Genomic DNA, 22,488 nt, shown 5'->3' on the forward strand with positions numbered 1-22,488 from the left:
TGAACAGGAGAAAAAAACTAGCCTGGAAAGCTTGGCCTAATTGAAAAAGGCCAAAATTTTTGAAGAGGAATATCACATTGGAAATGTCAAGCATGTACCTCACCCCTACACAGAGTGAATGTGTTGCAAAATCCTCACTCCCCTAATAATGTTCTTTACTGCCCCTGGTTTTCCCCAAACTAGCTGTTCTGGAGGGCTCTGGTCTGGTTCATATCAGGCCCTCCCTTGAGTGCATGCCCGGCTTTCTTGGTGTGGGGCTTAGAGCCTCCCCTGCTCTTTTCCGGGCACAGGTTACTCTTTCCACATCTCCTTGGCCACTATTCTGTCTGTCCCTGATTTCATAGGACCCAGCTTGGCACTGGTGGGAAGCAGCCACTTTTATTTATTCTCATCAGACCTGAGGGGTGGGCTGCTACTACGACGAATATTTATATACTGCTCTTCAACAAAATTCTCAAAGCGGTTTACACAGAAAAATAATTAACACATCAATAAGATGGTCTCCTGTCCCTAAAGGGCTCCCAGTCCCAATCTAAAAATAAACAAGGCAGATACCAGCAGCAGCCACTGGAGGGATGTTGTGCTGGGGTTGGATAGGGCCAGTTGCTCTCCCCCTGCGAAATATAAGAGAATCACCACTCTAAAAGGTGTCTCTTTGCTTAGTTAGCTGGGGGAGAGCAACTCCCTGGGAGGCCTGTCTGCGACATAAAGATCCTAGGAGACTCACAAGATCCTGCGACACTGAGATCTTGGGAGGCCTTTCTGGGACACAAAGCCTGTTTAGCTGAAGCACCACGCGGATGTTAGTATCGGGGAAACAAGGCATTTTGAAAGGGCAGAGGTTAAAAAAGATTCACATGTGATTGATACACCCTAAGGCTAGGTGTCAACCCCATTTTTTAATGTATTTGTTTCATTTATATACCACCTTCCCTTAAAATAACCCCAAAGCGGTTTACAGTACAATGAAAACAATGCACAATTAAAAGCACAAATATTAAAGTTAAATATAAAAACAATACATCTCTCGTTAAAAACTAGAAGCCCATATATTTGCATGAGAGTGTGCTGCCTCGCTGAGATGTAGGGACCTTGCTGTTCTCCTGCAAGGCCCTTTCCAGATTAGACCCTGCAATGGGGTCAGGACATATCTCGGAAGTGTGCTTCCACATTTCCTGCGTTGTGACACCGCAGTCGCTACGCGGACAGCAGGGTGCCGTTCATATTTCCGAAGCCTTGTTTCTAATTTAATCGCTGCGATATAGTGCTATGACAGCATGTATCCGGTGTAAAAAGGTTGCTTTTTTCCTGCGTCGTTAGTTTCCGTGAGACTGCTCCCCCTGCAGGTTTTACGTCTTGAATGCAATTTGCCAGTACGAGGCATTTGGCCGCTTTTGAATGGCTAATCTGGAAAGTACCCAGGGGAAGCAAAAAAAAAAAAAAAAATCAGTTTGGAAAGTGATATAATTTCTGGTCTGCCTGTAACCCAGCTGTCCTCTGCTGGCCAAAGGTTTGCACTGCATGTGCACGGCGCACAGAAACACATACAGCAGCATGAAGTACGTTAAGAGGCTTGATATTATAGCTATATCTGATAGATTATAATATATATTATATATTAATATCTGGTAGGTTATTTAGTTTTTATAACTCTCAGTTTTTAGCTTTTAAAATATATATTTTTAATTTGAACTTTCTACTAATTGTGGTATTTAACCTGACTTTTAACTTGTTCACTCAATTTGGTTAATTTTATTACTTTTATTGTATATTGTATCTATTTTATTGTTGTGAGCCACCCCGAGCAGTAGTGCACTGGAGGGACGGGGTATAAATATTTCAAATAAATAAATAAATAAATAAAATTTAAAAAATGTTTCCACTCCGCATGCCCCACTCAGGCCTTCCCTTGCAAGTAAATCTCATTCATTAGTATTTATTTGAGCTTTATGAATAAACTCATAAAAGACACCCGCTCACAAGAAAGCCTGCACCAACCAGTGTTATTCCTTTGTGCGGTACATCTCTGGTCACACTCACAATAAACCCACTAACGGCTAAGATTGCCATATTTTTTTCTTTGCAGGGCTCTACTGCCTTTAACAATTGCCCAGAAAACCAGATTTTCAACAGCTCGAGTGTTTCCCTTCCAACACGATGCCCTCCTGCCCATGCTTTAAAAAAGCGGGGGGCGAGAAGTGGGGAGGGGAAGCAGCGTGCACACAAGGCAGGTGTCATTTGGCAACCTGCCTCCGAATCGGGAGAATAGTGGGGGCTATGATGAATGCATCCCGTCCACAAGCCAGAGCTGAGAAAATTCTCCCCCAGCAATGAATGAACGAGAAAGACCCATCTAGAAAGGTGCGTTCAGCCGTTCAGCCAATCACAAAGCCGCACGCAAAATACGACCCGCAAAGCTTTTCTCACTTCATGCTGGTCGACTCGGCGGCAAAAATAAAGCTCCAAGGCTCAGCCAATAGGAAGAGAAAAGGGAGGGGGGTCCTTCCACTAACAAACAAGCCCATGTTTCAGCCAATGGAAAGCCAGGAGGGAAAGAGACTCGGGATTGGCCTTCAAGCAGTTGGTCCAACCTCTCTCAATCGTCAATCAGGCTTTTTCCACTCACCCCGGCCCTGGCTTGGTTCAGAAGGGAGTTGTTATTGGCCAATGAGTAAGCTTCTTATAGATTGATCGTTATGCACATCCAATGAGCGAGTCTCTCTTACAGTCCGGGGACGAGCGGGAGATAGAGGGCGCAAAGGTAGGGAATGCGCTGCCCAACCAGGGGGCGCCTTACATCCCTCTCCGCGAACGCCGGCCAACCGGAGGGGCCGGCGCATGGCGGCGGGGCCCCGACGAGGGAGGCAGGCGGGGGAGGCGGCCATCTTGAGCTGGGCCCGGAACGGTGGCGGGAATGGCCGGGCAACCGCGATTTCGCGGCGGGGCCTGAGCGGCGGCGGCGGGCCATGGATGTGCGGAGGCTGCGCGTCAACGAGCTGAAGGAGGAGCTGGGCCGCCGCGGCCTCGACACGCGCGGGCTGAAGGCGGAGTTGGCCGAGCGGCTGCAAGCGGCGCTAGACGCCGAGGAGGCCCGCGGGGGATCGCCCGGCCCGGGAGGGCTCTCGGGCGGGGAGTCGCTGCTGCCTGACGGACACTGTAAGCGGCAGGCAGGGAAGGAGGGAGGGGAGCCAGCCGCGGAGCCGCCATGACTGGGCCGTTGTGCTAAGCAGGGTCTGCCCTGGTTTGCATTTGGAGGGGACGCTCCAGGTGTGAGCCGCGGGAGGTCTTTCCCTCGGGGGGTGGGGCTGCTGCTCTGGGACTCCGTCCCAAGCTCCCTCCTGGCAGCCTCTCCCAGACAGGGCGGGGAGAGAGACTCCTGCCTGCCTGCCACCCGGGAGAAGAATTCCCCCTCTTGTTTCGAGGAGGAGGAGGAGGAGGAGGGAGGGGCAGATGCTTGGAGGAAGCTGTAAGGATTGCTAAGGGGATGCACATAGATGTGCTTTGAGTAGTTGGAATCGGCAAATGCATTCTTCGAACTGCTGATGCTTTGCAAATTGAGCACCCCTTGAGGAGCATGTAGGGCATTGAAAAGAAGGCGCCAGGGGATCCGATCATGGCCTCCCCAACCAACCCTCTTGAAGAATGCTGGAGAGGCGGTGCTTGGCTTCTCTGTTCTGTTTGGAAACACCCCTTCCAGGCACGCTCTGCTCAGTGCATTCGTGCTGTGGTTTCCACTTGATGTCTTATTAGCACGGGTAGCTGTGACTGATCTGTGCTCAGCCAGGAATCAATCTGTCCGTCTGGGAAGGATGCTCTGAGATGCTGTGTTGGGCTGAACAGGGACAGTTGCTCTCCTCCTGCTATACATAGGAGGGTTATCACTTTAAAAGGCACCACTTTATCCAGTTAGCATGGATTGGTCTGATCTTGTCAGATCCAGCAAGATACTTTTCAGAAAGAGTGCATTCTAAGGATCGCTTAAGACTTTCGAGTTATGTCTTCTCTGTTGAGTGTGCATTTTTGCTTTGTAAGCTTAAACTTTGTAAAATTTAGACTTTGTAAACTTCAACCCTGAAGTAAAATGCAGCATGTAAGACTAAAACAAGCCCAGCCCTGTTCTAGATTACACTTTAAATATGAAGGAAATAACCTTTTAGGCAGTGCTTAATATGGAGCGGCACCAAGAATGCCTCCTCTTTGTGGTTTTTTTTTTTTTTTTTGGTGGCGGGGAGCAGACTGTTGGGTTGAGTGCTAGGGATTGTGGCAAGGCAGAGAAAGTTTGGCTGTCATCAGGACATGAAGAGGAGTTATCCATTTTGGGATATACAGAGTAGAGACAGACTTGAGTGGGAAGCGTCTCTTTCTCTAGACGTTTAAAGTATTAATAGATGGCTTTTCTATTTAAAAACAACCTTATGCAGTAAATACAACATGAGCATGGGGCTTTTCCTCTATGAGGCATCTTTGCAGAGTGTGGGGGACCTGCTGTGTTCCTGCCTTTCTTGGGCCCATTGGGCATAATCAAAGGCAAAGCTTCTTCCTGACTGTGGGCTTCAGGCAGCATGTTGCGGTTTAAATGCTCCCCCTCACCCGCTTACAGGGGAAGCCTTGGCCTGCAGAGAACAGCAGCTTTTCGGGGAGAAGTTCGGGCCGAACCTTTTCCCCTGACGTTCTAATTTTTTGTGTGCAGAGAAGCTTCTCTATTGTTTCCTGCAGTGACCTTTCAGATTGGCAACCCACCCACCCCTGCCTGCATCCTAAAACTGCGCAGTTGAGGAAAAGCTTCAGCTGCTTCCAGGCGTGTCTTTTATCCATTTATAAATGGCAGAGCACACGCCTCTCCCCCTCCGCCATATCTTCAGAATAGGATCTGGTATTGAATGGAGTAGAATAGTGACACTGATTCATCTCCTTGAACTTCCCATTTCAAGATGGCATCCATGACAACGCTCATCAGGACAACCTACAAGGATACCAGTCTTACGAGCATTGCAGCATCAAAGAGGAGAACGAATCTGGGTACGAGAGGAGACCTCTAGACCAAGCTCATTCAGGCTTACATTCAGGTACTATCCAAACGTAAGCAAGAATGCTTACGATTGGGCATTTTTCAAATGCCACTGACTGATCATGGGACTCATGTATAGCTGGTGCCCCACTTGATCTGGTGCAGCAGGTTTTCTGCTAGCTCCAGAGGCATGCCATTGTGCCTCAGTCTGGGAGAATGCCAAAAGAAAGGGTGGGGTGGGGGGCGAAGCATTAAAAAAAAAAACAACTGGCAAAATGTCCAACATTGGTCCTATTGTACTTGGATGGTAATCATAAGTATGTAAAATCATAATGGGATGATAAACATAAAGGCAGTTCATATGAGCATAAACTGGGTAGGAGTAGAGCCCTACCCAATTTCGGGAGCTGGACATGCTCCTATACGTTGGAGAAAAACAAAATAGGAGGTGGGGAGCTTGATCGCCTGTCAGGCCCCAGCTGGGTAGGATGAAGGCCCCCCACCCAGATTCCACCCCCAGCTTCTGAACAAGACAGGTGGGGAAAGCGTCTTTCCTGGACTTGACAGATGATCGCACACCCCGCCTCCAACCTTCTTTTTATCGAACACACAATTGCAAAATGAGAGCGTGCTCAGCTTCCCAAACTGGGTAGGACCCGTCTCGGAATGGGCCGCAGCAGTTGCTTCATGTTAATGTGTGTCTTCAGGATAATTACTTTCTTGTTCAGCTAAGTGCTCCATATAATGTGCTTGAGTGCAGAAATGAAGATGGAAGTGAAACAAGAGGATCTGGGCCCTGGCTACAACACGCCGTCCTCTGGCTACAATGCGCCTCCTTCTGGCTACATGGGACCTTCCTCCAACTACAACACCTCTGCATCAGGTTACTGTGCACCCCACTCCGGCTATGGCACCTCTGACTCATCTCAGCCCTGGCAGCAGCAAAGTCGGAAGAGGCCATTTGAGGAATCGCGGGGGCGCGGCTATTACGAACACCGAGAGGATAAGAGGTGCGTTATGGCGCCTTTGCGGGCAGCGCCTAACCACTTCTGCTTTCCCCAGAGGTTTTTGGGCAGGAGCTTAGCCTGTGGGTGTCATCGGGAGCCGAGCCTTCACAGAAATGCCAACGAAGGCCGAGATCCAGTGGTATTGCGCAGAAGCGTATTTTCCTCCTCCTCCTTGGATTGAATAAGTCATAGCAGTGACCTTTGCTGCTTTCAAGCGGGGGCCACGTTGGCAAAAAACGTCAGTGTGAGAGCCACTTCCCACTGTGCTGACCTCCCTGCAGTCCTGTTCTTCTCTGGGTGCTGGGAGCCCCCCCCAAGAGCTCCAGGAGGCAAGCACTGGGGAGGGCGACAGCTCTCCGCCTAATGGGGCGTGCATTTGTTGTCTCTGTTCCAGGGGCCGATCTCCACAGCCTCCTGCGGAAGATGACGAGGAGGATTTTGATGATACGCTGGTGGCCATTGATACTTGTAAGTTGAGAAGTGGAGCAGCAAGCCCCCCCCCCCACGAGCTTTGTCTGACTTCCTCTTAACTGGTGCCAGAAAGGAACATGTGTCCAGGTTTTTCTGGATCCGCTCTTGAAGTTTGATCCTGTATGAAGTTGAGGGCGGTGGCAGCAGGAAAGTGGGGAGGGATCCTCGATAGATGGGTGAGCTGGAATAGTTTTAGCTGGAATGTAAAGGAGGTAGAACAGGGGCAACAGCACTGCTGGGCAGCTGCCCCCATAACCATTCCTTGTGCAAGTCTGATCCTTGCAGGGAGTTTGGGGTCTAGCTCCGTGCTGCCAGTAGGGCCCAAGTCGTGCTCTCTACAGTTGCAAGCAGAGGCCTTTTCTTGTCCTGCTGATGTCCCTTTCTTCAGTGGTTGGGATCGGCTTAGGGGCCCTAGCGATGGTCTAAAATAGGTGGGGAGTGGGTGCCAAAAAGGCATGAGCTCTTCTCACTTGTCCCCTTTTCCTTACTGTAAGAATCTGCCTTTTGTTGGGCCAGTCTAGTTCAGAATTGTCTACAGCAGGGATAGGCAACCTTTGGCACGCCAGCTCTTGTTGAACGACCACTCCCATCATCCATTCCTTTTGCCGTTGTGGAGTTTTAGTCCAACAACAGCTGGAGTTCCAAAGCTTGCCTCCCCCTGTGCAACACTGTCAGCAGCTCTCTGGGATTTCAGGCAGAGAGAAGTCTTTCCCACGTCTACCTGGAGGAGGCAGGAATTGAACCAGGGGCCTTCTGCATGCAAAGCAGATGCTCTGTCACTGAGCTGCAGCCCCCTCCGTTCCTGGGCCCAAGGGGCAAGGGTGTAGGTCGGTGGTAAGAGCACATGCTTTGCACACAGGGTTGCAGGTTGAGTCCCTGGCACCTCCAGGTCGGAGTGGAAAAGTCTGCCTGAGACCCCAGACAGGGTCCTTGGAACTAGTGGGGTTCAAGCAGTTGAGCATTTAGAGTCTTTTCCCTTCTGCATGCCAAAGCTAGAGGCTTAATTCCAAAGCTTAATTCCCCAGTTGGCTGTGTTCACTTCCAGAGATGGAGGCAGCCAGAGATATATGTGCAGTCTTTGGCTCAGATTCCTCACCTGCAGAGCATTTAGAGAGAGAGAGATCCCTCTCTAGACCAGCCTGAAAATCCAGCAGATGTTGATGGCTTAGTCCTGACTTTGAGCGGGTTTTTTCATGTCTCCAGTCCCTGATCAGCATGTTTCTGATCCTTTCTCTGTCAGTCCGAGTAAGAAGAGGCTGCTGCTCTCTGTGCTGTATGGCACTCTGCTAAACCCCAGTGTTTATGCCTCTTGAGCTCTGCGTTGGCTTCATATGTAAAACACTGATGTGCGTGTGAAGCACTTGAGGCCACCACTGATCTTGGTCGTGAAGCCACTCTGGCATGTTCTGACTCCCTTCTCTGGCTTTGCCTTCCAGACAATTGTGACCTGCATTTCAAAGTTGCCCGTGACCGGTTCTGCGGCTACCCTCTGACCATAGAAGGGTTTGCTTTCCTGTGGTCAGGTGCGCGAGCCACATATGGGGTGCGACGTGGGAGGGTCTGCTATGAGATGAAGGTGAGGGGAAATGTCTGTGTTCTGGGGCTGTGAAGGGTGTTGATTTGGGGCAGATCATGGTTCTGAAGTTGACTTGGTGCTTTGGGAGCACTTTGGCCTGCTGATATTCCAGCTTAATGGCTATTCAACAGCAAAGAGACTCGCATTCCTTGATTCCACTGCATATCTCCTCTCCCCACTTCCTACTCTTATATCTTTTGCAATGTCACCAGTATATTTCTACAAATAGAAGTGAGCACACTTGGGAGACAGCATCATGTAATGGCTAGAGTGTTGGACTAGGTCCAAGGAGACCCAAGTTCAAACCCCCTTCAGCCATAAAACTCACAGGGTGACTGGGTCAGTCACTTATCTCTCTGCCTAACCTACCTCACAGGGTGGTTGTGAGGAGAAGCAACCATGTACACCACTCTGGGATCCTTGGAAGAAGAGCAGGATATAAACATAAAATATGGACTAAAGACTGAAATGAATAATAAAAGCCACTTTTAAAGTAGCTAGAGTTTTAAAGAAATTTCACGTGTGTTCAACCTTCATTGCCCTCACTCACACATTTCTGCCATAACATCTTTGCTTTGAAGATGTCCTAAAAGCCAAAGTTTGTCTTGAAGTTAGGTGTGGCTTTTGCCCATCCGTCAGGGTGCTCTAAGCATACTTTTTGAAGTTGTAGATCAGTCTGTCCGTGTTGTGGAATGAATTCTGTGGTTTCAAAATGTCTCTCACCTTGATGCCTGTTCTTTATTCCCAGATCAACGAAGAGATTTCAGTCAAGCACCTTCCTCCCACTGAACCTGATCCTCACGTCGTGCGCATTGGTTGGTCACTGGATTCCTGCAGCACCCAGTTAGGTAAGAGAGGTGGCCACTGCGGACTCTGGGCAGGGTCTCCGGATACACCTTGCGCTGCCCTCTTGGTGCCCCTTTCCTTAAGGATCCTTATTGATCAGCTAGATTAATCAGGGGACCTTTTTAATCTGGCAGAAGACTATTTTAAAAGTCTTGATTTATTTTTAACACAAATACTTAACAAAGCCCCAAGTGACAGATGCCACCTTCAAAGTATTCCTCCTATGGGAGGGAAGACCTGCTAAGAGGATGCCTGCAATTGTGCTGAATGGGTTCAAAGGTATCTGGAAGCAAGGCATACCTTCTGTAGCTGGGATATTTCTTGGCTTGAGCAAGGTGACGCCTTCCAGAAAAAACATGGGGATTCTTGATGACGACTGCCTGTCAGCCAGTGTCCTGATGCCCTGTTCAAGTCTCTGCTGGTTTGTTTGTCTCTTTAGGTGAAGAGCTTTTCTCCTACGGCTATGGGGGCACAGGAAAGAAATCCACCAACTGCAAGTTTGAGAATTACGGTGAAACCTTTACTGAGAATGACATCATCACCTGCCTCGTGGTGTGTGGCGTTTGGGGTATTTTGGAAGCTTCACTCTGGGCTCTTGTCCAGACTTGTGGGGTGGCAGACAGGAGCTCAAACCTGTGCACGCTATGGAGTAATGCAAACCATCCTGGACATTGCGTGGCGTGTTCTCATGCTGCTAAGAGTGAGAACACAAAACCCTTTAGGTGCTCTAACAGGTGACCTGGCTCTGGTTTTTTGCTTTGGGTAGCACATGCTAGCTAATGATTCCTTTCCTTTAGGACTTTGAGTGTGGAGATGAGGTGGAAATGTCCTTCATGAAGAACGGGAAATGGCTAGGGGTGGCATACCGGCTACGGAAGGAGACCTTGGGAGGCCAGGCACTCTTTCCTCATGTCTTGGTGAAGAACTGCTCCATCGAGTTCAACTTTGGCCAGAGGGAGGATGCCTTCTTCCCTGTGCCACCCGGGTTCACCTTCATTCAACACCTTCCCCTGTCAGAACGAATTCGGGGGACCATTGGACCAAGGAGCAAAGCGGATTGTGAAGTAGGTTCTGCCGTGGAGGAGCTTGTGCTGTTGTCGCTTGCGTGGTCTGTGTGAGCATTGTGCGCTGCCCACACAAGTAGACTTCTCTCATAGGAGCAGTTCTCTTCTCTTGCGAATTGTATACGCTCTTTCAGGGTTCTCAACCTCAAGTCTCCCTTGTTGAACAATAGCTCATTATCCTACAGCCTTGGGTCGCTGTGGCTGGGAGCGGTTGAAGTCCTGGTCCAACAACATCTGGGTGCCCAAGGTTGAGAACCCCTGAATGGGATATGGAATGAGACTTGGTGTGAAGTTGTCTCCTAGCAGAAAGGGAATTCAGGCGAGATGGGCAGCCTCTGCTCTCTCAAACTGGTTATCTTTTTGAGAGGTCTTCTGAGGGAGCAGAATCTGAAACCACCTAGAAATGAAGCCTGCTGAATGAGATTTGGACTCTTTCCAGTCCTTTGGTTGCATGTTAGATTTGTAAATTCTTACCTCCTGGAGAAGCAAGGAGCTCTCCAAATTCACTGACGATGAAGGCTGTTTTTCTTTGGAGCTGTCACCCCCCCGCGCCCCTGCTGTTTGACCCCTCTATTTGTGTTGAGTTGTTGAAGAGGCCTTTGAGTTGTTGAAGAGTCTTGGTTCACTTCTCTGAAATGGACGGGTGTGGCTGCAAGAATATTGGGAGGCAGCAAACGCCCAGTTGGGAGGAAGGAATTAAGACTACTCTTGAGAAGGAAGCCAAATGCAGAGCTGCTGAGGTCTGCTCCACCTTGCAGTTCCTATTTGTAAAATTGGTCTTGGTTTTATCTCACTTTTACGCTCATATGGGTCCACCAGGCCAACAGCACAGCAAAGAATGAAAGCAGTAATGTGACTTTGCTTTCCCTCTTACTGAAAGCTCCCCCAAACATGATGGCTAGCTCTTCTTTAAATGTCCATACTCAATTGTACTTCTCCCAAAGGCTGCTACCAGGAAAACATGACTAGTGATTACAGTTATGGGGGACGGGAGGAAAGGGAAGGTGAGGAGTAGCCCCTGGCTGCCGCGTGTCCCCTCTCCACAGCAGTCCCAAGGGCTTGTGGGGACAAGATGGCAACAGTCTTCATCTCAGCCTAGGTGTCCTGGTGATGGTGTCAGCGGCTGGTTCTTAGAGCTGCAGCAGCTCCTCTGTAAATAGCCTCCTTCTTCTGCACCACCCAGAAAGTGTTTTTGCCTTGCAAGAGTTGCATTGGGAGAGTTCTGTGTGTGGTAGGTGCTGAACTGGTTCCATTTTACATTCCAGATCTTGATGATGGTGGGGTTGCCAGCTGCTGGGAAGACCACATGGGCCATTAAGCATGCTGCAGCCAATCCAAACAAGAAATACAATATTTTGGGAACAAATGCCATCATGGACAAAATGAGGGTAAGAGAACAGGTTTGGAAGGCAGCCCAGGACAGAGACAGCTCCATTTCTCGTATATTCCTCCTGGGTGTCACACTTGGGCTAGTTTCCTAGCTCATGGGGCAGGGATTTCTTTGCTTCACCCAGCCCCATTTCTCCTTTTTGGCTGCAGTATTATTATTCTGGGATTGTGAGCGCACGAGGCAGGGATTGGGTCGGTCTCCTTTGTAGTCACTCTGCACCGCTGAGTCCTGCCTACTAGCTTCCTGAGCCCTGCCCCTATAGAAGAGTTTCTCAACGTGTGGGTCCCCAGATGTTATTGGACTTCAACTCCCATAATCCCCAGCCCCAGTGGCCTTTGGTTGGGAATTGTGGGAGTTGAAGTCCAATTACATCTGGGGACCCACACGTTGAGAATCCCTGCCCTATAGGGATGCACACTGTTGTACAATGTGGTTTGGGTGTTGATTTCTCTGGAGTGTCCCCCCCCCTTTGAATCTATAGGTTGTGGAGAACTATTCTCACAACAACTTAGTGAAGATGGGTCACTATAATCTCTGCTTCAAATGGCCACTGAGTCTGAGAGAGAGGGAGGGAGCTGGCAAAGAGTATGAGCTCTGAGGCGGGAAGTTCTGGGTTCCAATCCTGCCTCTGACACGAAGTTAATAGGTAGCCTCAGAGCTGATGCTTGTTCTTCTAGCCCAGGCCTGCTCAACTTAGGCCCCCCAGCTGTTTTTGGACTACAACTCCCATAATTCTCAGCCACAGCAGCCAATAGCCAGGAATTATGGGAATTGTAGGCCAATATCTGCAGGAGGGCCGAAGTTGAGCAGGCCTGTTCTAGCCCCTCTTTGGCAATGCAGGGATACCAATACTGGCCTCCCTCACAAGGCTGCTCTCTGTGTTGCTGAAAGAATGCATGCAGAGCACCGTAAGCATTTGAAATATGCTGTAGCGATGCCAAGGATCTTTATGGCCTAAGGCTGCTCAATGAATCTCGCCTCAGGCAAGATTTGACTCGGAGCCTCCCGGGTCTGTTTCATGCCTCTGTCCTTGATGCACCATGAAGTCTTGCAGGCCAGCCACTAGGGACACAACTGCCAAGAGGCCTCCATCACCCTCACCACCCCGCTTTCTCTCAGGTAATGGGGCTCCGACGCCAGCGCAACTATGCTGGCCGCTGGGACGTCCTCATCCAGCAAGCGACGCAGTGCCTGAACCGCCTGATCCAAATTGCCGCACGGAAGAAGCGGAACTACATCCTGGATCAGGTACTTGGCTCTTCTCGGCTCGGCTGCCTTGTCTGACTTCTCCCAAAGGCGCACTGTGCTTCTCCAAAGCGACGCCACCGTTTGTGTAACCTTTTCTCAGATCGCAGAATTTGAGTCTTCTGGTTGCCCTCTTGGCAGAATTCATAGTATTAATAAAGGAGATGGGAGCTTTGGAAGAAAAACATACATCCTTGCCTAGATTAATCAGAGTCCCTCATTTTTGTCTTGATAACCACTGTAGTGGGACTTCACTCACCTTTGGTAAATTTTGATTATCATATATTCATCATACATACATACATATATACACACACACACACATACATATATATATACACACACATACATATATACACACACACACACCCCATTTAAAGAGGAGAGCTATCTGCACTGAATAGCTAAAATACCCTGCTGCTTACTGAGATCACATGGGGAAGTTTGGTTACAGCTGCCACCAGCTCATTTGGTGGTGCTCTGGGACCAGGCCTTCTCTGTTGCTGCCCCAGGGCTTTGGAATGTGCTCCCTGTCAAAATAAGAGCTTTTCCAACACGTATTGCCTTCAAAAAATCACCAGACACACCTGTTTTTTCAAGCCTTTTGCTAAAATTATTTTTAAAAATGTTTTCTGTTGAAACTTTAAAAAAAAAGTATGATTTTAAAATTGTTTTTATAAAATTTGTTTTAAGTTCTGTACGCCACCTTGAGATTTGGGTGGTTTATTAATAAATCAAAATCCATGTGAAGTGCAGTGAAACTAGGCCTGAGTTGAGTGGCGAGGATGTGCTGCCCTTTCAGCTAGTCACCTGGGCAGAAGGCTGAGGAGAGGAATCGGACTTGAACCATCTTGTTTTTTAAAAGAGCCAACTGTGGATCTTTCCTTTTCTTAATAGAAGAACGTGTCACCTTTCCTCCCTTTTTAACTAACCAGAACAAACATAGTATTATAGTAAAGCGGTTGAATTCCCCTTTAACAAGGGATTGGGCAAATTCATATAGGGTAGGTCTACCAGTGGTTATGAGTTGGCAGTTGGCTATTATTGATATGAAAAGCATTACTTCTTGGTGTACTGGTTTTTAACTTTATAAGCTGCCCGAGAGTATTTGCATGTTGAAGGGAGGGGTGTAAGTTCGTTAAATAGAATAAATCTCCCTAAATAGTTAAATGGAACCTATCCTGAGCACTGCATCTGAGTACCAGATACAGAGGACAAATGGTGGGTGCTGGAGGGACTTTCCTGGGGGCATCTGACCGTTTGTTGTGGGAAACCAGGCTGGAAAGCCTTTGGTCTGCTCCAGCAGTGCAGTTCTTGTGATTTTTTTGGTGGCAAAAATAAGACTTCAGGTATCTTGGAGCTCCTTAACTCCTTGTGCTTGGATGGCGTTTTAAATAACACATCTAAATGCCTGGATCATGAGTTCTCCTTCTGGTTCTTGGTGTTTAAGCTGTCCAGAGCTCTTCCTTTTGCTTTCCCCTCAAAATGCAAATTGCAGGCTCTTTCTGAACAAAGCAGACCCTGTTTGGTTAGCATCCCAGGAGCTCTCATTTGAATTGCAAAAGGCTGCAAATTACTGGTGTGTGTGTTGCTGTTTTGTTTAAAACAGGAGAGAGAAGACTTAAGGTAGGCTAGCTGTCAGGGGATGTCTTGAAATGATAAAACAGGAGCCCACACAGCCTCCGATCTGCATTTATCCTCCTGTATCAGTGGGTGGTTGGGGAGCCAGTGTGTGTCCTCTCCTCACTTGGCTCCCTTGCTGCATTTCAAAGAAGCTGGAAGCCCCTACTGCAGCTTGGGTCTGGGGTAACTGTTGGATCACATTTGCATCTGACCAAGGCCCTTCACTCATCAAGCACTGCTTGTGGCCTCACCCTTGAGTGATATTCAGTTGGCAGGGACCAGAGACGGGGCCTTCACAATTGTGGCCCCTTGGCTCTGGAATTGCCCTCCCAGGAGAGCTTCACCATGTTCCCTCCCTTAGGGTTTAAAAAAAAGATTTTAAACCTTACTTGCCTAGAGGCTTTTTAATGGCTCTTACTACAGTCTGTCAGGCTTCTATTTTTAGTTGGGTCTGTTTTAATTGATTTTATTCTACATTGTGTGTTTTGTTTTTTGTTTTTGAATTTTATGTTACTTTTATTGTATTGTTGTCAGTTGCCCCAAGCATTATTGTACTGGAGTGATGGGATATAAATATTCTAAATAAATAAACAGACAAAGCAGGCGGATGTTGTAATGACTGTTTTCCTTCTTTGTTGCTTTTGCTAGACAAACGTGTATGGATCTGCCCAGAGACGAAAAATGCGCCCTTTTGAAGGCTTCCAGCGCAAGGCTATCGTAATTTGTCCCACAGACGAGGATTTAAATGACCGAACAATAAAGCGCACTGACGAGGAGGGGAAGGATGTGCCTGATCATGCAGTGTTGGAAATGAAAGGTAGGATCCTAGACAAAATAAATAAAAACCCACAGGTGATGAGGTGAAAACCCACCACAACTGTGTGTGAGTTGCTTTTAGAAGCAATTTCCAAAAGTGATCCTTTAGCTCTCTCTAGTTCTCCCTTTGCTTTCCTTCTGCCTTTCCACCACAGCTGTGAGTACTTCCTCTTCTCTGCCCACCCCAAGATGCCATAAGCACACACCCACGCCACCTGCAACAGTGAAAATGAATGCAGAAGGCACATGATCCCTTGAGACGGTTTTTCTCTCTGCAGGAAAATCCTGCTCATCCTCCCCACCCACTGCCTGTGGATGTCGGTTTCCTTCCCTTGTAGTAGAGGCAGGCAGTATCTGTTAGCACCTTTTTGCATGAATACAGAGTGTTCCAGAGATGGAAAATCCCAGTTCTAAGCAGTTGTCTCAGGACTTCCAAAAATGGGTGTCGGCACTTTAGAATGCAAAATAACCTCCTCAGTCCTGTGCCGAGCTGGCCTCTTGGGGTTGATCCTGACACCTAGGACTCTAGAACTGCTTTCAGCCCCAAGAGTTCCCTTTGCCCTACAGGCACTTATGGAGTTCTTCTCCTGTGATGTGGCTAGCCTGAGGGCGCGTCTTATTCTGGCCCAGGTCAGTCCTTCCAAGCAGAGCAGGCATTTGCACGTGGGTCTCTGATGCCTGAACCCATGTGGTCTCCAAGATGCTGTGCTGTGGCAAATCTTGCCCCAGCCCTTAGCGTGTTGCATTAATTAGGACTGGGTGCTTAGCAGTAATGTGTGGCGTGGGCAGGGTTTAGGGTAAGAGGACCGAGTTGCCCTGACTTGCATCCCTGCCAGCCATAATCAGTTGGATCCATTGCTTTTTGGGGTACTGTGTTGATGACACCTTCTGCCTGAAGACCAGTGAGATGCTTCCTTTGATAGCAGCATGGCAAGAAGGGAGGAGGTAACTCCCCACGTGCATCAGTGCTTGTCGTTTTTATGGTGCATCTCTCCTTGATCTTCCCCCTTGTTACTGTTTCCTCCTATTCTCTTGCTTTTGTGTTTTGTTCTTTTCCTGGAGCCCCGGAATTAAGCCATCCTTTGCCCTCCCCTTCCTCCTTGCTTGTGCTCCGTGAGGACTGATGTGCGTCTCTGTCTGTCTTCCCCCTGTGCCCCTGTGCGCCAGCCAACTTTACACTGCCAGACGCAGGCGACTTCCTGGATGCAGTGGTTTACATTGAGCTGCAGCGGGACGAAGCCGAGAAGCTGGTGAGGCAGTACAACGAGGAAGGCAAGAAGGCTGGTCCACCACCCGAAAAGCGCTTTGACAACCGGGGTGGCGGCTTCCGTGGCCGAGGCGGTGGCTTTCAGCGCTTTGATAACCGAGGGTCCGCAGGGGGCAACCGAGGTGGCTTCCAGAACAGAGGTGGCGGAGGAGGAGGAGGAGGAGGAATCGGTGGATTCAGAGGAGGCGGCGGAGGAGGAGGAGGAGGCGGCAGTGGCAGCGGCAGCGGAGGTGGTGGTGGTGGAGGAGGAGGAGGTAAGCCTACATCATAATGTCTGAATTGAATGTTGCCGGCTTAAAGTGGCAATCATGTTATAACCCAACATATTGATGACAGGCTGGCTAGGAGCAATAATTCTGGGTTTGGTTGTCGGCTTTGTTGTAAACAGCCCCGTTCAGGCACAGTGCTTAACCATGGTTGGTTTTCCTTAAATGTGATTAAGCCTTGCATCTCACATGCAAGAGATCAAGAATTGAAATTGTGTTCGAACCAAACGAACCATGTTCCATGTTCATGGCAGTTTTATTCTCTCTTCAGCCCCTGCTTGCAAGGGGACAAGCAGGTTTCCCCGCTGTCTTCCTCTACGCACCTCCAGGAATAGGGTTTAGTTGGCTTCAGTGTGTGTTGTAATTGTAACTAGGGTTAGAGCAGCTACCACCGTTAAGCATTGTTCCACATAGTCTCTTGCTGCTGTTGTGATTGCTACTCTGGGAGCACGTTGTTACTCTAGGTGTTACTTGGTTGAAGCCCTCTTATCCCAGAACAAAAGTGGGTGGTCTGACTTACTGCAGACCAACTTGGGTAGTGGCTGAGTTTGGCATCTGCCTTTCCTCCGCCTTCCAGGCATTGATTTATGCTAATACCTGCCCTGAATCTGAAAGAGAGGGGAGGGGGGCAGGCCAACAGCAGTTCTTCTCCTTGAAATGGTGGCTGTTCCAGGTCTAGGAACTGGGATTCAACACAGCACAGAGTGAATAACACAAAGGCAGCACAAATTAAAACTTTGTTTCAATTTTGCCTTTCGACTGTGGCTCCTTTGTTTAGGATTCAACAGGGGTGGCTACAACCAGAATCGCTGGGGAGGTGGAAATAGAGACAGCAACAACAACAACACCCGGGGCAACTACAACCGGAACAACCAACAGCCGAGCAGCTACAGCCCAGCGCGTAACCAGAACACCTACAAGAGTAGCAGCAATATCGCCCCCACCCCTCCTGCTCCTGCTCCTGCCCCTGCCCCTGCTCCTGCTCCTGCACCAGCTCCTGCCTCTAATGCCCCTTCCAATACTTACAATCCAGGGTCACAGGTAGAGTCTGTCTGTCTGTCTGTCTGTCGGTCGGTCTCTGGGGCCAGGCTGTCTCTTTGAGGAAATACAGAACTTCAGTGAGGCCAAAAAAGTAGAAATTTCAAGATTGCCTTGAGTCAGAATCTGCTTCTGGTGCCCATAAGAATACAAGAGTAGCCTTGCTGGATCAGAACTAAGGCCTTTCTAGCCAGCACCCTGTTCCTCACAGAGGCTATCCGATGCCTTGGGAAGCCACGTAACCAGGCGTTGAAGGCTCCCTCTCCTGCTGCTGCTCTTCTGCAACTCCTCCACTTGCTTCGTTTTTAATGTAATATACTTTTAATTTGATTCTGCCTTGTGCCTTTGCAAACAGCACACTCTGTCCTATGCAGGTCCCCCGTCCCCCCCGCTCCCTCTGTGGTGCAGGGGGTGAAAAGGCCATGGGTCACGAACCCTGTGTGACTTCCTAGGAGATCCAGGAGGCAACTATATCCCCAGGATATTTAGGGTTGAGGGGGCAGCAGGCTGGGCTTGCGTGAGAGGGGAATGGGAGCAGGCGGGCGGAGACTGAGGGAGTATCTACACTGCAGACTTAAACTGGCTCAAAAGCCATTCCTTCGCCAAGAAGTGTGGTACTGTGTGAGGTGGGAGAGGGGTGGATGGTGGGATCATAGAATCATATTGTGTTAGAGTAGGAAGGGACCTTGAAGGTCTTCTAGACTAGCCCCCTGCACAGTAAATCTCCAACAGGACATTGGCTAGGATTTGTTAATGTCATCCCTGAGCCATCAGTTTTGGCCATCAGCACCATCTCCGGGGTGGGGGCGGGAGGGATGCTCATAGCGACTTTTATTTATTTGATTGATTGATTGATTTGTATACCACCCTTCCAAAATGGCTCAGGGCCGTTTACAGCATGATAAAAACAATAAAAAACAAATTAACAATTAAAATCAAACTATTAAAACACAATAAAACCAATTAAGCAGCTAAAAACCCTGGAAATCAGGGCAACAATTTAAAACAATGTAAAACAGTTTATCATTTAAACATTTGGCAACATCTGCCCTCCTAGAGGTGGAAAACAGGTGCTAGCATTGTTGCACTTACAGCTTTCTGTATGGTATCACCCCTCCTTTATCCCTGCCCCCAAACGATTAGGGTAAAATTGCAGTTCTTCTTGCACGGAGCAAAGGGTTAGTTAGGGTAACGGTTAGTATCTTCATGGGGTAATATTTGGAGAACATAGTCCTGCCAGTTTTCCTTTCCTCTGACAGTGATAAAACGTTATAGTCACTTTTGTGTTTTTAAAAGCTTTTAAAAAAAAACAACCACCATTGCAAATTTGGCCGCTGCAGGCTCGATGGTCAGGACAATAAAAGCGCAATAACAGACCGAAAGCTGAAAGTTTTGCAATGCGGTCGCCTCTTTTCCATCTCCAGGGCTGTAGACCTTGTCAAAAATCGCAATACGCCTTCGACCAACCCAGCTGTCTCATGTACTAATGGAGCAGTGCAGGCGTGTGTGCAAAAAAGGAAACCAGTGCCCTGAAGTGGCATATTCTTATCTGTCTCTGTCTCCCCTATAGCAGAGCTACACACAGCCCTACAACCCCCCATCCGGCTACAGCCAAGGAAGTTATGCTCCTAGCTATAACTATGGGAGCTACAGCGGTTACAGCCAAAGTTACACCCAACCCCCACCGCCACCTACTCCACCGACCTACAATCAGCCCAACTACAACCAGTACCAACAGGTAGGTGAGAGGCAATCTGGTGGGTTTCTTAATGCATGGAGAGATGGCCTGGAGGGGAGTTGCTAGGAAATAAAATGCTTCAAAACATAGGGCGCAGTTTGTCTAAGGCAAGGCTGTATGCGCATTCCAGAAAGGTGTACACACAGCTCTGCTTCATAACCATTTTATATGGTTCTAAAACGGAGGCAGAAATAAATGGGGAACGGAGTTATTTCTTCAGTAATAGGAAATCACGAATAAAAATGCAAAAGAGTGCATTGGATTTGGAAGAGTTTCTGGTGCTCTGATGCTGTAGCCCCGAATGACTGACTGAATATCTCCTCTGCCTTCCAGTACGCCCAGCAGTGGAACCAGTACTATCAAAACCAGAGCCAGTGGCCCCCCTATTACGGCAGCTACGACTACGGGAGCTACACAGGCACCTCGCAGGGGGGGTCCAGCACTCAGTGATGGCAGCGCGGCGTCCTTGGAAAGAGCAGCTTGTTTGTGCCACCTTCCGCAAGTTTTTAACTTGGCAGTGGCATTTCTGACTGTCTTGGGAGACCTGGAACGAAATTAGTCTCTCTGCCCTTGTTTCCTCTCTGTAGTTCTTGAGAGTGGCTGCGTTTTTACCTGTACAGCTAGAGGCATGCCTCCTTCCCTTAGTTACCATTCCTCATGAGGAAGTTGCATTATTTCTTTTCTCTCCTTGTTGAAGACACTTGTTTTTCCTTTTTAAACATTCTTTGGTTCTGAAAGGCTAGAATCTTAAATCTCACATCTTCGTACTCTAGGCCAAGTTCTACCTTAGTCTCAAACTTTCTACAGTAGTTGAGGGGCCAGCTTTGGAGTGGCCCTTTGTAAGATTTGTTACCACTGTCTTTGTTTCCACTCCACCTTGCACAACTCTGCTAGTAAGCATAAATTCCAGACACTTCAGAAACTCTTCCTGCAGTTCGGTGTCGACCATCTTTGAGGTGTTTTTATCCATCTTTTCTGCAAATAATTATAAAACAGGAGGGAGAAGAGATGGCTGTCTTATGGTAACTATGATTTTTTTTTTAGATTCTTCTGTAACTTTTTACCGTGGGTCAGCAGCTATTAATATTTTCATCAAGGTAACAATTTGTTCTTGCTCAGTTCAGGAGAGGAGAAAAGAAAACAAACAAGAGAGAAAATCATCATAAATGTGTAACTTTTTATACAATGTCTAAGTTTCTGTAACTTTGCACATGCTTTGTGTTGAGTTGAATTGTAACAGCTTTTTGTATTTGGAGAAAAAAAGAGTGAATATTGAACTTTAAAACATTGGCTAGTTTCTTGGGTGTTCTTTCTTGGGTAACCTAGCCCATGTTTTACAAACTCTTCAATCCTGTATTCTTATGCAACACTTAAATAGACCAAGCCCAACTCACATGCGCTGTTTCTAGATCCATAGACAATACTGTGCCTCTTAGAAGCAATGTTGTGTGCCCATCCACTTGCTGTGCAGCAAAAGCTGAAGGAGGTAGTGATGTACATTCTGGATGGTGCTGGGCTTTAAAAGATACACCGGCACCCAGTTTCCCACCAGTTGCTTGCATTTCCCCTTTACTGTCTGATCTGCCACTGGGAAACATCTTTTCCAGTTGTACATTCTGCATTTCTTTTTTGATAAACAAGAGTTAAACCTAATGAATTTTGTGCATGAAGATGTCTGCAGTTATTTGGAGCAAGCTGGGATAGTTCTCTTGGTGGGACAAGATAGAAGAGATCTGCCATTACTTTGAGTGAGGAGAATTCTATATACAATAGACTGTACTGCCCACACTCTTGATACAATGGAATACCACAGAAATCGGTAACAAAAACCAGCCATGATGAATAACTTTCATCATGGCGGCTGGTTTCTAGGACCTACCGCTACAGCCATGATAACTTTCTGGATCTTATCATTGGACAAAGGAGAGCTCTTAAGGAGAAAACAAGTATTTTCAGAACAAGCTGGAAAACCTGAAGCAAAATAGTTTCAGATAGAGTAAAAATCAAATGCCATTTTTAAAAAGTGTAGTTCTCCTAATGGTATTTTTGCATACACTTGCTTCTGAGTAGAACACATTTGGCTTCATCGAGAAAATGCACTGTCTTCAATGTCTTATCTGTGTTTACAGTTCCGCAGAACAAACTAGAGGGTTGCTCAGTATATTAAATAAAAGTGTGCCGTCAAGTCGATTTCTGAGATGATGCCTTTCAGCATTGCTGCCTATATTGCTGCCCAGTGAGGATTCGAACTGGCAACCTTCTGCTTGTTAGTCAAACATTTCCCTGCTGTACAACCTATTAATGGCCCAGTATATTCAATACTGGATCCCAAAATAGTCCTGCTTTTTCTGGCCATTGTGGTCACATACACTCTGAAGGGGTCTGAGTGGTTGGTGACTGACCAGGAAATGGATCTTGGGGTTGTGGACAGTTAACTGAAAGTGTCGACTCAGTGTGTAACAGCTGTGAAAAAGGCAAATTCCATGCTCGGGATCATCAGAAATATTGTTGGGGGTCGGGGGGATGGGACTAATATAATGCCCTTGAACAAAATCTGTGGTATGGCCCCATTTGGAGTACTGCATACAGTTCTATTCACTGTATCTCAAAGACATCATAGAACTGGGAAAGGTGCTGAAGGGGGCAACCAGGATGATTAGGGGCCTAGAGCACCTGCCTTATGAGGCAAAGGTACAGCACTTGGAGCTTTTTAGCTTTGAAAAAAAGTCTGTGGGGAGACATCTTAGAGATCTCTAAAATGCATGGTGTGGAGAGAATGGATAGAGAGAAATTTTTCCTCCTAGAACACTAGAACCAGGGGTCATTCCATGAAACAATTAGGAAGTCCTTTTTCACACAGCACATATTTAATCTATGGAATCCTCTGCTGTGGGATGTGATGGCCACCAGCTTGGATGGCTTTAAGTGAGGCTTAGACAAATTGATGGCGAATGAGTCTAGCAATGGCTACAGGCCACTTCCAGCCCCAGAGGCAAGAAAAGTACCAATTGGAGGGGAGCAACCGTAGGAGAGAGGGCATGCCGTCATCTTTTGCCCGTGGGCTACCTGGAGGCATCTGGTGGGCCACTGTGGGAAGTAGGATGCAGGAGTAGTAGATAGACTTTGGGTCTGA

General features: G+C 48.0%; 1 protein-coding gene across 5 annotated transcripts; it reads left to right on the plus strand.

The window, feature by feature from the left end:
* The first annotated feature begins 2,692 nt into the window (after positions 1-2,692).
* HNRNPUL1 (heterogeneous nuclear ribonucleoprotein U like 1) lies at positions 2,693-20,645 on the plus strand. 5 transcript variants are annotated; one of them, XM_053267910.1, is made up of 15 exons: positions 2,693-2,761; positions 4,932-5,019; positions 5,769-6,018; positions 6,410-6,483; positions 7,923-8,062; positions 8,811-8,910; positions 9,348-9,460; positions 9,706-9,972; positions 11,238-11,360; positions 12,482-12,610; positions 14,879-15,047; positions 16,214-16,568; positions 17,356-17,620; positions 19,188-19,355; positions 19,689-20,645. In XM_053267910.1, exons 1-15 carry the CDS (start codon positions 2,708-2,710, stop codon positions 19,803-19,805), a joined length of 2,412 nt encoding a protein of 803 aa, XP_053123885.1. In that variant the 5' UTR covers positions 2,693-2,707; the 3' UTR covers positions 19,806-20,645. The 5 variants fall into 5 exon arrangements, with proteins under 5 accessions (XP_053123885.1, XP_053123887.1, XP_053123884.1 ...); XM_053267912.1 differs by having other exon boundaries at positions 2,707-2,761; positions 4,932-5,066; XM_053267909.1 differs by lacking the exon at positions 2,693-2,761 and adding an exon at positions 2,795-3,156 and having other exon boundaries at positions 4,932-5,066; positions 19,191-19,355.
* The last annotated feature ends 1,843 nt before the right edge of the window (positions 20,646-22,488 follow it).

The sequence above is a fragment of the Hemicordylus capensis genome, chromosome 7, assembly GCF_027244095.1.
Source record: "Hemicordylus capensis ecotype Gifberg chromosome 7, rHemCap1.1.pri, whole genome shotgun sequence".
NCBI lineage: Eukaryota > Metazoa > Chordata > Lepidosauria > Squamata > Cordylidae > Hemicordylus > Hemicordylus capensis.